The 12,844-nt window shown below is 45.1% G+C and overlaps 1 protein-coding gene across 4 annotated transcripts in view; it reads left to right on the top strand.

Moving 5' to 3' along the window:
* AP2B1 (adaptor related protein complex 2 subunit beta 1) overlaps nucleotides 1-12,844 on the top strand; it is a 77,991-nt gene that overhangs the window by 3,862 nt on the left and 61,285 nt on the right. For all 4 annotated transcript variants that reach the window (XM_036394968.2, XM_036394965.2, XM_036394966.2 and 1 more), the window contains exons 2-5: nucleotides 278-335; nucleotides 2,300-2,405; nucleotides 4,245-4,380; nucleotides 6,506-6,751. In XM_036394968.2, coding sequence (XP_036250861.1) covers nucleotides 299-335; nucleotides 2,300-2,405; nucleotides 4,245-4,380; nucleotides 6,506-6,751 — 525 coding nt within the window. In that variant the 5' untranslated portion in view covers nucleotides 278-298. The remainder of the gene's footprint in view (nucleotides 1-277; nucleotides 336-2,299; nucleotides 2,406-4,244; nucleotides 4,381-6,505; nucleotides 6,752-12,844) is intronic.

Below are 12,844 nucleotides of genomic sequence, written 5' to 3'. Positions count from 1 at the left end.
AAATACCTTTTGCCTGCTGTGACTGAGAATTTAGGAAGCTGGGCTGAGCTCCACTGTTGTGTTTTTACCAAGCCATTTAAATCCCTGCCTTTGCCAAGTAAAGCCAGCAGCAGGTGCAGGATAAAGATTGGGGAACTCGTGCCTGTGGATGTGAAGCTTTTGCTTCCTCCTTCACTCACCAACCGTCCTTGCTCGAGTTCCTGCCTCACAAACTGGCTGTTGTCACCAAACTGCATTTGGAGCTGACTTGTTCTTCTTTTATTCCTCATATTCTCAGGTGTTTTAAGGAACTGGAACCATGACGGACTCCAAATACTTCACAACCAATAAAAAAGGTTGGTGTTGAGCTGGTGCAGTGGATTGGAGGTGGTGGGTGGTTATTTTTACACAGCTTTTTTAACTGCAGGCAGGAGAACTTGTGTGTTTTTCTGGTAGCTCTGTCCCTGTTTCTCTTCTTAATCATCCAGGGAGAAACTTCCAAAGTAGGTCACATGGTGACAAAAGACAAAGCTGGGGTATTACACGTTTTTGTGATTCACAAAATGACCCAAATTGCTGTTTTTTCAAGGATCAGAAAGCAAAGCAATGGGATTTGAGTGCAGAGACAAAGTTCTGGTTATGGGCTAACAGGTGCCAGGCTAGGGATGGTTGTTAATCTGGGCATCACAGGATTAAGCTGATGTGGGGAATTTAATATTTTGGATATATACGTCAAGCAAACATAAAGGGTTTTCCTGCTTCCATTTTCTCCAAAGCTCAGGTGCACTGTTTGACTTTCTTGTGCCTTTACTGCAGGTGTGGTGGTTACCTCACCTCAGGACAAGCTGCTGCCCTTAAAAATGGGAATCCTGGAAAGGCTTTTGGGGATCACTTTACTCATTCAGCTGCTTCAGGGCAGGGCTTGTTCTGCTGAAACTGTCCCAGGCACATTTTCTAACCTGTTCTTGAACAAAACACTGTTGCTGAGTGCAATTTAAGCCTGATCATTCTCCAGCAGATGTGGAAAATGGTTTGCATTAACCTCTCCTTTGCAAAATGGCTGAGTGCTCCCTCTGAATGCCTGCCAGTGAAAAAACCCACACTGTTGATGTATTTATGTGTCATTAAGCTTCACAATGAGCTCATCAATGAACCTAATGCAGTTGACATCTTTCAGAGGAGTAACTCTGAAAGTTCAGAGCTGAAGGCAGGTTTTTGTGGGCTGGCTGCAGGGAGCCAGTCTGGGCTGGGTGAGAGCTGGAGCTGTCTCAGCTCTGCTCCAGGGCAGGAGCTCTGGGTGAGTAATGCCAGGCTCTTCCTCAGGCAGGAGGGATGACGAGTGGTCTCTGCACTGCAGCAGCTTCTCTTCTTTTTTGGAGTCCCTGGCAGTCTCTCTGTGTCAAATTTTAATTAGTGCTGCTGCTCTGAGCAAGTGTAGGAATGGAAAGTTGGTGCTAGAGCTTGTCAGGGATATTTGGATATTTGTAACATGTGCTCAGGCTGTGGCTCCCAGTGGGAATGCTGCTGGCTGTCCTTCCTGAGGAAAGCTGTCTGACTGTCTGTCTGTCTGTTGGGAGCATTATCCTTCTCATACCACTGGCTCTGCCTGGAGCAGGCCTGATAAACAGCCTTTTGCACATCTTGTTTTATTCTATAACGTGATTGCCACTTTGGTGACCCAGCCTGAACTGGCTTTCTACACAGTCATATCTGGAGGAATTAATGCTGCTTTGGGAGCCTTGGAATCCAGACAGACTCTGTTTCATGCAGCTTTTGTTAGTGGTAGCTCTGTCTTTTTAGCTTTTTTCCACTGGACTAAACACACGCTGTCCTGTTTCAGGAACCACAGCATTTGGGCTCCACTCCAACTTTCTGAGGAAGCTTTCAATGATGAGCAAAACTTAAAAAAGTCTGGGCAAAATTCCTAGCTTAGTTTGTTTCTTGCAGGCACGAATCTGGCATCTCCAAGTATCTTTTCATGCTGGTTATGTAATGGTTGCCTCAGAGAAACAGATGCTCCAGGGATGTGATTTGGTGTCCTGGAGGTGGGAGAGCTGCCACACGCAGCGTGGTTCTTGTTTGTGGCATTTTCCTCTGCAAGGTGGAGTCATATCAGTCCCTGGAGTGTTGCAGCTTTGCTTCTCACTGAACCATGTTCTGCACAAGGTCTGACAGCTTCCAAGTGCAGCTGGGGCAGCTTTATGATTCCCATAAAAGGCCAAGAAAGCAAAAATTCACTCTTGAATTACCCCTAAAACAAGACCCTTTTCTTCTTCTGAGAGGTTTAATCTGGTTGTTTTGTTTTTTTTCCTTCTGCCAGGAGAGATTTTTGAACTGAAGGCTGAACTCAACAATGAAAAGAAAGAGAAGAGGAAAGAAGCTGTAAAGAAGGTTATTGCAGCCATGACTGTGGGGAAGGATGTCAGGTAAAAGCAGTTTGTACCTGTGGCAGCTCAGGTTGTCCTGGGACTCAGGTGTGGTGACACATGTCCATGGAACAGCTGAGGATGGCTGTGTCCCTGCCTGTGCTGTGCCTCAGTCACAGGTGTCTCAAACTCCTTGCTGTCACTGAAAGCAAGAGAAACAACTGTTTTCAGTGTGGGTTTAGCTCAGTGCCAAGAGCCCATTTTATCTAAAGCATACCCAGAATTCATCCATTTTGTGTGGCACTTTAGGTGATGTTTTCTTGCTGCTTGCTGTCCTGGCTTTTAATGTTACAAAGGTAATTCCAACTTTTTCTTAGCCTTATCTGGCACAGCATAAATTTAAGCTGCATTTTAAAAAGGCTGATGTTAAAATTGAACCTGTGTCTTACTGCAGCTGAAGGACACTGGCATTTACTGTCCCCAATACTGTTTTCTGAGAGAACCAGAAAAACCTGTTAGGATGAATGCTTTCTCCCTTTCTCCCTCCTGTTCCTGGAGCCCAGCAGAGAATCAGTAATTCTGAATTCACAGCAGCCTGGTCTGTTGCCACGGAAATCAATATAAGCTTGCAAATTCAGCATCATGACTTCATCATAGAATGAAGGAACATATAAACTGAAAGGGAAAAAAACCCTAATCTTTCCTGCCAGCAGCATTTACCCATCACCTTTAGATCCCCACAGCAAACCTGGGAGCTGCAGAATCTCTGTGTAACTTCCTGTGTTATTCTGCAGTGCTGTTTACAGATGGCTGCTTGACATTTGAGTGAAGCCCAGCTTGTCAGTGTTTAAGCTTCTAATCACTCTGGACTTTGCTAGTCTGGAATTTGGCAGGTTCTTCATAAGTGTCCTGCATGACCAAAACATTTTAAAGCAACGTTTTTCCTCTTGTGGATTCCAGGGCTGGCATGGTAGAATTTCCTTGTTTGGTGAACTCCCTAGTTCATGTTTAGGAAATGGCATTTTCACCTTCTCCTATGTTAAAGCTGTAGAAGAGATTAAATTATTATAAAAGCCATTGCAAACTGCTTTGGAAGGGAAGGTGACCTTTCATTAAACAGCAGGGTGCCTAAAGTGGAACTCCTGTTTTTCTGGCTTCCTTGGTGCTGTTACTGTCCCCTTTGCATGCCATGCAACCTCTGGTTTTTATTTTGTGGGTGGGAGTGTGGATGTGCTGGAGGGCAGGAATGCTCTGCAGGGGGATCTGGGCAGGCTGAGTGCATGGGCTGAGGCTCAGTGATAGGAGGTCAGGTCACAACAGCCCATGGAACACTCCAGGAATGAGGAAGAGCTGCTGGAAAGATGGAACAGGACCAGGAGTGCTGGTCAGATGTGGCTGAACATGAGCTGCTGTGTGCCCAGCTGGCCAAGAGAGCCAATGGCACCTGGCCTATATCAGGAGCAGGGCAGTGATTGTCCCTCTGTGCTGGGCACTGCTGAGGCCACACCTCAGATCCTGGGGTCAGTTTGGGGTCCCTCATGACACAAAGGACATTGGATGGGCTGGAGCACAGCTCTGATGAGGAGCAGCTGGGGGGGCTCAGCCTGGAGGAAAGGAGGCTCAAGTGGGACCTTCTCACGCTCTGAACTCCCTGACAGGAGGGTGCAGCTGGGGTCAGTCCCTTCTCCCAGGTGACAATGAGAGGAAATAACCTCCAGTTGTGCCAGGGAGGTTCAGATGGGATTGAAACAGGCAGTGGTGGAGTCACCATCCCTGACAGAGTTTTTAAAGGTGTTTAGATGTGGCACTTGGGGACGTGGTTGTGGCAGTGCTGGGGGAACTGCTGGCGTTTCCTAACCTGAACAATTCTCTGATTCCATCCTTGTGTTGTGTATCCAGCTCTCTGTTCCCTGATGTTGTCAACTGCATGCAGACTGACAACCTGGAGCTGAAGAAGCTGGTCTACCTGTACCTGATGAACTATGCCAAAAGCCAGCCAGACATGGCCATCATGGCTGTCAACAGCTTTGTGAAGGTAACCTGCTCCCCTGGCACATCAGGAGAGGGTCCAGCACAGTGCCTGCCAGCACATCTCTTTGTCCTTTGGGAGCTTTATCTCTGCTTTGGGGCTGGGCTCCTAGAGGAGGGTGCTGAATCCACCAGATCTGAGTCCTTTCTCAGTTGTTCCTTCTGGTTACTGCAGAGGAGATGACTTCAGCAGCCCTGTGAGTGGCTGAGAGAGCCTGCTCCAGGGAAAGCTGCTTCTGTTGTTTTACCAACTTCTGCTACTGGAAAACAGATTTTATCTGTTTCATCTTCCAGCCTTTGTAGTGTCTGAGACATGGATATCAAACTTCCTGTTTGAATGTTCCAGCTGTGCTCTGTGTGGAAAACCTTTATCTCTGGTGAAACTGAGAGACAGTTCACTGGAAAAACAGCAGCCTGATTGCTGGCTTGCCTTTAGTTCTCTTGTCAGGTTGCCTCTCCTTATCTAGGAAATGTTATTCCACTCTCATGTTGTGCAAGATAAAACCTAGTGCTTAGAAGAAGTTTGAGACTCCTTGTAGTGTTATAAAATATGAGACACTGGGGAATGGGATTGGGTTCCAAGTTTCTTTTGTGATTCTTGAGGCAGAAGGAGGTGAGAAGACCTAAGCTGAGAGGTCTGCTCTTCTGGTCAGAGAGGATGTCCCTGTCTTCCTCTCTGGAAAGAATATTGTCTGTCTTTAAAGTGCAATTCTGTTAGAATGGACTAACAAAATGATATTTTCCATCTCCTGCCCTGCAGAGGAAAGCCTGGTGTCCCTTTTGGCAGCTTGAGGGACAGGTGTTAGTGAAGAGCAAGTGTTGATACTGGTCTGCACTAACTCAGCACTTCCCAGTTCAAGGTGGAGAATGCACTGGTAGGGATGTGTCACTTCTCTTGCAGACCTTAAATTAGTTTTTCAGCTGCAGGAAGTTTGAACAGTGCAAGGTAAATGCTTTTGTAGGTCATTCTGTAGCCATCCTTTTACAGGCTGATTTGGAGGAGCTCAGAGATGTAGATGGATTGGATGCATGGAAAATTATGTAGGGTTGGAGTAGGAAACGTTGTATTCCTGTCTGCCTTTTCTTTTTCCTCTTTAGAAAAGCACCTCTAGAGTAGCCTTTGCTTAGTGCTCCAGGTGTTGTAACTTAAGGGATGTTTGTGTTTGGCCATTAAGAAACAGGCCTTGATGACTGTTGCATTGTTGATTTCCCCCATTTTATTTCTTGCTCCTTTAAACCAGGAAGGTTGGAAATCAGTAAATTACTTTGTTGTGAGATTTTGGGTGCTGAGAGCTGCCTCTCCAGCTTAGCTGTTGGATCATGTTGAAAGCAGCCTTGCTGGGAGAATGAAGGGACAGGAGACATCTCAAGACAGAGTTAAATATTTCTGCTAAGCAGCAAGCACCCTTTTACCCCTGATCTGAAACAATTGCCTGGCTCTTAGCTCTCAGAATCTCTGCTGGTCAGAGTGACCCCAAGATGTGTTAGAAAGTCTCTTTTCCCAGCCCAGCAGTTGAAGAAGGAGTCAAAACTCTTCTGTTCTCATTCTCAAGGTTGTTTATTGTTTCTTATCTATAAAATTCTTTCTCTGACCCGCTGAGGTCTGTCTGCCAGGTCGGTTGAGGCACACTGGTGTTATCTTTTATACTAAAAACTACTCTGTACATTATTTACAATAACTTCCCAATACCTATCACCTATGTTAGACAGTGAGCTTCTACTCTAAACCAATCTAAAAATGCCATCATCACCCAGAAGATGGAGGTTAGGAAGAACAAGGAAAAAGGACATGGCACGCCCAAATTCCTCCATCTTGGGACCCCAGGCCCCCATTCTAAAAACCTCAAAAATCTATTTTCCACTCAGTGACAAACTAGCTATTATTGTACTTAAACTTTCTTGACTTGTAATTCTTCATATAAACGTTGGTAATTGTTTTTTTCCAAGGGCTAAATCAAAGGCACAGGGGCCTTGGGCTCTGAGCCCCCCGGCAGGGTCTGGAGTCCTCCAGGGCAGTCAGAGGAATTTCCTGGGTTCTGACACTTAGCATGCAATCAGAGAGATGCTGCTCAAGTAAGAGCAGTCTGGTTACAGGGAATCTGCTGCTGCAGGTGTGTTTGTGTCGTGTGCAGGACTGTGAGGACCCAAACCCCCTGATCCGTGCCCTGGCCGTGCGCACCATGGGCTGCATCCGCGTGGACAAAATCACCGAGTACCTGTGCGAGCCCCTGCGCAAGTGCCTGAAGGATGAGGACCCCTACGTGAGGAAAACTGCAGCTGTGTGTGTGGCCAAGCTCCATGACATCAATGCCCAGATGGTGGAGGACCAAGGGTTCCTGGATTCCCTGCGGGATCTGATTGCAGACTCCAATCCCATGGTAAGGTGTTCCCAGCACGGTGCTTTATTGTAAATTCCTGTGGCAGGGAAGAACGATGCATCTGACTCCATGTTGTCAGAAGGCTGATTTATTACTTTATAATACTATATTATATTCAAGAATACTATACTGAAGAATACAGAAAAGATACTTACAGAATGCTAAAAAGATAATAATGAAAACTCGTGACTCTTTCCAGAGTCCTGACACAGCTTGGCCCTGATTGGCAAATGAGTCAAAACAATTCACAGAACTCACATCCAACTTACATCCAATGAAACAATCACCTGTGGGGAAACAATCTTTAAACACATTTCACATGTGAGCACAACACAGGAGAAGCAAATGAGATAAGAATTGCTTTCCATTTCTCTGAGGCTTCTCTCATTGCCTTTCAGCTTCCCAGGAGAAAAATCCTGGGCAAAGGAATCACGTTCAGAGAATGTGAGTGCCACATGCTTGAGTTTGTGTTGTTTGGAAATCATAAATGTGAAAGGTTCTGAGATGATTTTGGTTAAGGAACACTTGTTGCCTCAGAAAACAGGGAGTATCTTCTGTTGTTTGATCTGTTTGGGCTTTTGCCTGTTTTAACTTCCTGGCTAGGTGAGTCAGAAGAGCAAGAAATATGTGATGGTGCTACCTTGGTGACAGCTTGTAGCTCTTGCTTTCCTGCAGGCTTTGGCTCTTCTTGGAGTAAGAGTTTGGATGAATTAATTTGCTAATGCAGATAAATTCACTGGCTTGTAATGAGTGAAGAAAATCAATGCTAATGTTTTTAATAAAGTTAAATGAGTTGTCAGAGGAGAGGTGGAGATCATGACCAGGAATTTCACAGGAGTACATTACCTACTAAATCAGCATTTAATTATGCTTGGTGAAGGGTCCACTTCCAAGCCAGGTGTCTCCTGCTATTATTTTGTGAGTAAAAGGTGGTGGCCAAGGAACTGAAGTGTCCCACTGCATCATCCTTCCATTGAATACTGTTTCCTGCTGGAACCCAGGGAGCATACCAATATCAGCCTGACCCTTAGCAGGGAAGAAAACTTTGAAGCTCAGTTTAACTCACAGTTTAAGAATGTGACTGCTGCTTTTTTAGCTCTTTTAGAGAATGGACTCTGGTTAAAGGAATAATCTCACGTTATTAGGGCAAGTTTAACAGCTCTCCCTGTGGTGCATGAGTCAAACCACAGAATTTCTGTTCTGCTGTAGTTTTTGGGCACCTGAGATAAACCAAGTGCAGGTGATAAGATGCCACCCCCTTTAGCAGGAGAGTGAAGGCTGCTGATTGCTCTTTGTAAGACTTTGTAGAGACAGTAAAACTCGAGGTGTCTGACTGTCACAGGCAGCAGTCTCAGTGGTGGTGTCTCTCAGGAGGTACAGACACCTCTTTCTCTGATATCCAGCTCTTTTACAAGTTGTTCTTTTTATCTGCCTCCCTGATTTTTTTTTTTTCTTATGCCAGGCTTCTCTGTGAATATTGATGACTACTTGAAGGCGCTTTCTTTGTCTAGGCAGCTGCTGATTTAATATAATATTTAATCTGGCTACAATTTTAGTAGAACAGGAAAAGAAATTTTAAAAGAAAGAAAGAAATTTTAGTAGAAATTTCAACTTAACTAACCTTTTAGTTAAGTTGATCCTCTTGGAAATTCCTTCCTTTGTGGCACAGTGGCTCCCTCAAAAGTACAGGAACCATCCACCCCTAATTAAGGTTCATCTTCCTGGTCAAACCATCCACTTCATTGCTTTCCCCATGTGAAACTTCCTGATGACCTTGAATTGTGTTTGCCAAATAAGTTATATTTGTGTGCAAGTTGATATTTATTAAGGTATTTTTCCTTGGAATGCAGTCCTGCCCAGAAGGTCTTTTTAAGTAAAATGTGTGTATCAGTATTGGCTATCAAAAAGAAAAGATTGCTGGAAGGAATGGTACAGATGGATCTTTTCTGATGGCCTATGCCTCTGTAAATGGTGCATCTCAATCACTGCAACCTGTTAGCCAAGCTCATTCATATTTATATTATAAATGTTTCTCCTCTTTTGATGGCTTGTGGAAATGGGCAACATTAGACACTTAATGAAGCAGAATTTTTGAGATGGGAAATCCACACTTGTTCTCTCTTCTGAGAAATGAGGATTTTGAGCAGGAGCTAAAAAAGGCTGCAGCTGAAAAATAGTCTTCAAGAAGGGTTTTATTATGGCTTTGTAATTGGCTGCCTCTAGCACATGAGCAAGCTCTAAGCATTTTAGCTGGGTGTTGGTAGAGGAACATCTCCATCTGTGGTTCACTAATTGCCTCATAATTGTGCAGGGATCAGGGTGCATATTTCTCTGGGCTCAGATCACCTTCATCATAAGCATGTCTAAGTTGGAGGTGACCTTCTCAGAAACATTTTGGGTTTATTCTTTTTTTTTTCTTTATATTTCTGGATTAATGGCATTATTCTGTGTTAATAAAGCAGCAGCCTTTGGGGATGTTCAGGGCATTGAAGTCCTGTTGAGGTGCTGTAGGTGCAGAGCCAGGGCTCTTTCCCCTTTATCTGTTTTGTTGTTGTTGTTGTTGTCAGGATGTTACCTCAGTTCACATGAGGTGATTTTCTGTGCAGGTGCAGCCCCTGGGTGAATTAATTCAAACTTCTAATTGCAGAATATTGATAGGGATGTATCTGGTGAGGTGGGCTGGTGGCTCTTGCCATGGCAGCAGAGTTCTCTGAGTTGTGTTATGCAGACCATGGCCCAAAACCCTTTACAAGGGCAGGGTTCAGTTGCCCTGCAGAAGTTTGATTGTGGCGAAGTCTTTAATCTCATTTTCCAGATGGCTCTGAAGTGCCTATGACTGCCCTTTATCAGTTGGGATCCTGCTGAAGAGGATCCTTCCATAGAGGGGGAGCCCTCATTTCTTCCCAGAGCTGTCTTAAGCCAATCTTTCTTTTTTCACCCTGCGTTTCTGCACATGAAGCTCAGCAGAGGCAGGACTGGAGGAATAGAAAGCTGGGGCCTGGCTGCCTTGGGCTGCTGCACTTGCTCAGCCCTCAGCACCTCTCTTGCTGGTAACCTGGCTAAAATTCAACTCAGAAGCCTGTTCTCCCATAATCCTCATGTTCTAACAAAAATATGGTTCCAAAATGAAGTCTTTGTGCCCTGTTACTGCCTAACACTGTTCACAGCCAGCAATAGGCCACAGTGAGGGGAGAGAGGTGGGAGTGTTTCACTCCTACTGGTGGCCAGAGCTTCTCTGAAGTCATGGAAAAACCTTCTTTTGTTATTTTTTTTCCTGCTGCTGTCTTGTTCTGGCCTTGCAATGACTGCTCTTCCTTGGAGCATTGGAAGTGCTGAGCCCAGGAGAGGGAGAGCAGACCACGAGATGGCAGCAGCTGAAAGCAGAACCAAAGCTGACTATCTTTAGACACTTTATTTTGTAACTACTTCCCTCCTGGGGTTTTTTTGGGTTTTTGTTTTTGTTTTTTTTTTTATCCCTGCACTTGGTTTTCTTCAGGAATGTAAATATTAGCAGAAAAACATGAGAGGAAATCCATATAAAACCTTACTGGTCTTTTAACATTTGAATGGAACAACCTTTCTCTCCAAATATTTTCAATCCTTGACCTTCTAAAGTAACTTTTAACCCATGCAATAGATTCCTTGCCAATCTCTGTTATCTGCATGGCTTAAGTTAACTGATGTCACCTTCTCCCTGCTATTTTCTAGGTTTTTGCTGTTCAGTTTTTAATTCCTTCCTGTAGCATTTCTCCTTCCTCATGCTGGATCCAAGGTTTTTCAGGTGTGGCTGTTCTGTGTTTTTGTGGACTGTACAGACTTTTTGTGCTGTGTTTTACATCCTCTACATCACAATTTATTGTGAGAAACATTCTTGGGATTCAGCATAGGCTGAGATCACATAATTGATTAGTAAATGCACCAAGTGTGTGGGGTATAATTAAACTCTCTTGTAGCTGGGAGGTTTTTTACCTTTAACACTAAGAAGGGAATCTGAGATCTGACAGTGGAGGTGGGGAGGTCCAGCTTGATCTAATCCAGATTCCCTCCAGCAGTATTGAGTTTCCACAGCTCACAGATGAGACTAAAAACCTGTAGAGATAAATCAGAGTGTTCTCCTGCAAGGGATGTGGGTTCCTTCTCTGCCAGAGCTCCAGTGCATGTGTGGAAGCTTCCTGGATGACCCTATGGAGGAAGATGATCTTCCTTTTATTTTTCCTACTAGCTAGCAAGCAGAATGTCTCTGAGCTGATGTCCTGAGGAAGGAGCCTGTTTAGAGACAAAAAAGAGCTTTTGCCTCCTGGGCCTGTCCTCTGCAGGAATTTTATCCTTCTCTTTCTATTAAAGCTGAGAAAAGAACCCCTTGGTGAGAAACTGGTGATCCCTTGAGTCCCAAAAGGGCTTTGTGGGAGGCAGTCAGGGATGTGGGAATTGTCTTATCCAGCAGGGAGTGGAACAGCACCTTCTCCCTGGGCACAGGAGGTCTCTTGTTCCTCATGGGGACTCTCCCAGGCCCGTGTTTTCCCTCTGCAGCTGGTGTTTTCTTCTGGTGGGAGGAGTGAGCTGTCACTGCTGGATGAATTCATGATTCCTGCTCATGAAGGTTGTAAGGACTTGAAAATCCACATCCCAGTGTGGAGCTAAATATTGCTGGGAGCTGTGGGCTCTGAAGCATCTCATCAGCCTGGGGCTGCTCCAGGATTCCCTTTCTGTCCTGTGGCCAAAAAAAATACCCCTCTTCTTTTCAATCCAAGTACTGCAGATGCAGGCTGGATCTTGAAGTCTTCCAACCATGTCTGAATTGATCCTGTGTGTGGTTTGGGGGTTTTTTATAATGTTTGTGCTGCAAGTAGAGATAATATTTCCTTCTGGGAGACACTTGATGGCATTTGTGGGTGGAATTTCTTTTACCCAGTGATGGATATGTTGCAGTGAATGAGAACATTGCTTGGGGCTGTTGAGGAGTGGTGGTGGTGGCACTTTGGAGCTCTCTAATGGATGCTTGTGCTGTTTCCATGAGGCTGTCCAGAAGGAAAAGCAACACTTCTGGTAAACTATGCAGCCAAAAGCAGCAACAAGCTGGGAGAGAGATGGGGAGAAGCTGTGGAGGAGCCTGTCTGAGCAGTGGCTGTGTTCATGTGTGGTGGGATGCTAGAGAGAGGAAATGTGGGGGATTGCCTGGCAGTGCAGAAACCAGCTGTGTGTGTGTGGCAGCAGGCACAGCAAAGACTTAGAGCAGGGAGAAAGGGAGAGCTGCCACCTGTGACTGGTGGCACAGCTTCTGGTTTCCCACTGTGACCCCCTTGTTGTGCTGCTGAAACCAGCTCTGGCTTTGGAATGAGCTCCTGCAGGGGAATCTCACTTACTGAGCAGGTGTTTTCAGCCTAAAGAGGTCTGAGGGAATTTCAAGCATGCATGTGGGACTTGGGTTTTTTGTTTGGTTGGGTTTTGGTATGAAGGATACAGCTCTTGAGCATCTTCCCTCAAAGCTGTGCTTTTTTTTTCCCCTGTGTTTTCAGTACTGGCAGAGAGGTGAGGAGTTTGGTAATTTGTGAATTTCCATGGCTCCAGAGTTTGTCTTCCCAGATCCATGATTTATAAAGCTTAATTGACAAATTCATCTATCAGAGACTTGTCTCCTTCCAATTACAGCCACCAGTATGTGCCTAATTTCCAAAGTATTAATCTTGCTGAACAGATCATTCCAGGATCTCTAACATCAACCAGTGTGCTGGGAATTTTGTTGACATGCGTCTGCATGTTATTTCCCATTGGAACAGACACTTCTAGCTATTGAAAAGTACCATTTGTCAGATAATGTTGTGGTTGTGATGTTTTGGATCTCTGCACCCCCGTTTTTAGGGCTGTGTAAGGAATTTGGTGCTTAGCTGGTCCTTTTTTCTCAGCTCAGATCAGAGACAGCCCATTTGCCACTGGATGGTGCCAGCGAGAGCCTCTGCAAGGAAAATTGCAAAAAATAAAGCGAAACCTTTCTGATGTGTCTGGTAGGTGCCTGATCCAGACTGGGATCACACCACTGTGATTTCTGGAAGGGGAACAGGGAGCTGCAGACCCTTTGTGTCTTCCTGTGGAGTT

Source organism: Molothrus ater, chromosome 21 (genome assembly GCF_012460135.2).
Source record: "Molothrus ater isolate BHLD 08-10-18 breed brown headed cowbird chromosome 21, BPBGC_Mater_1.1, whole genome shotgun sequence".
In the NCBI taxonomy this organism is placed as follows: domain Eukaryota; kingdom Metazoa; phylum Chordata; class Aves; order Passeriformes; family Icteridae; genus Molothrus; species Molothrus ater.
Note: the sequence above shows the minus strand (reverse complement) of the source record. Positions and strands in the feature narration are given on the sequence as shown.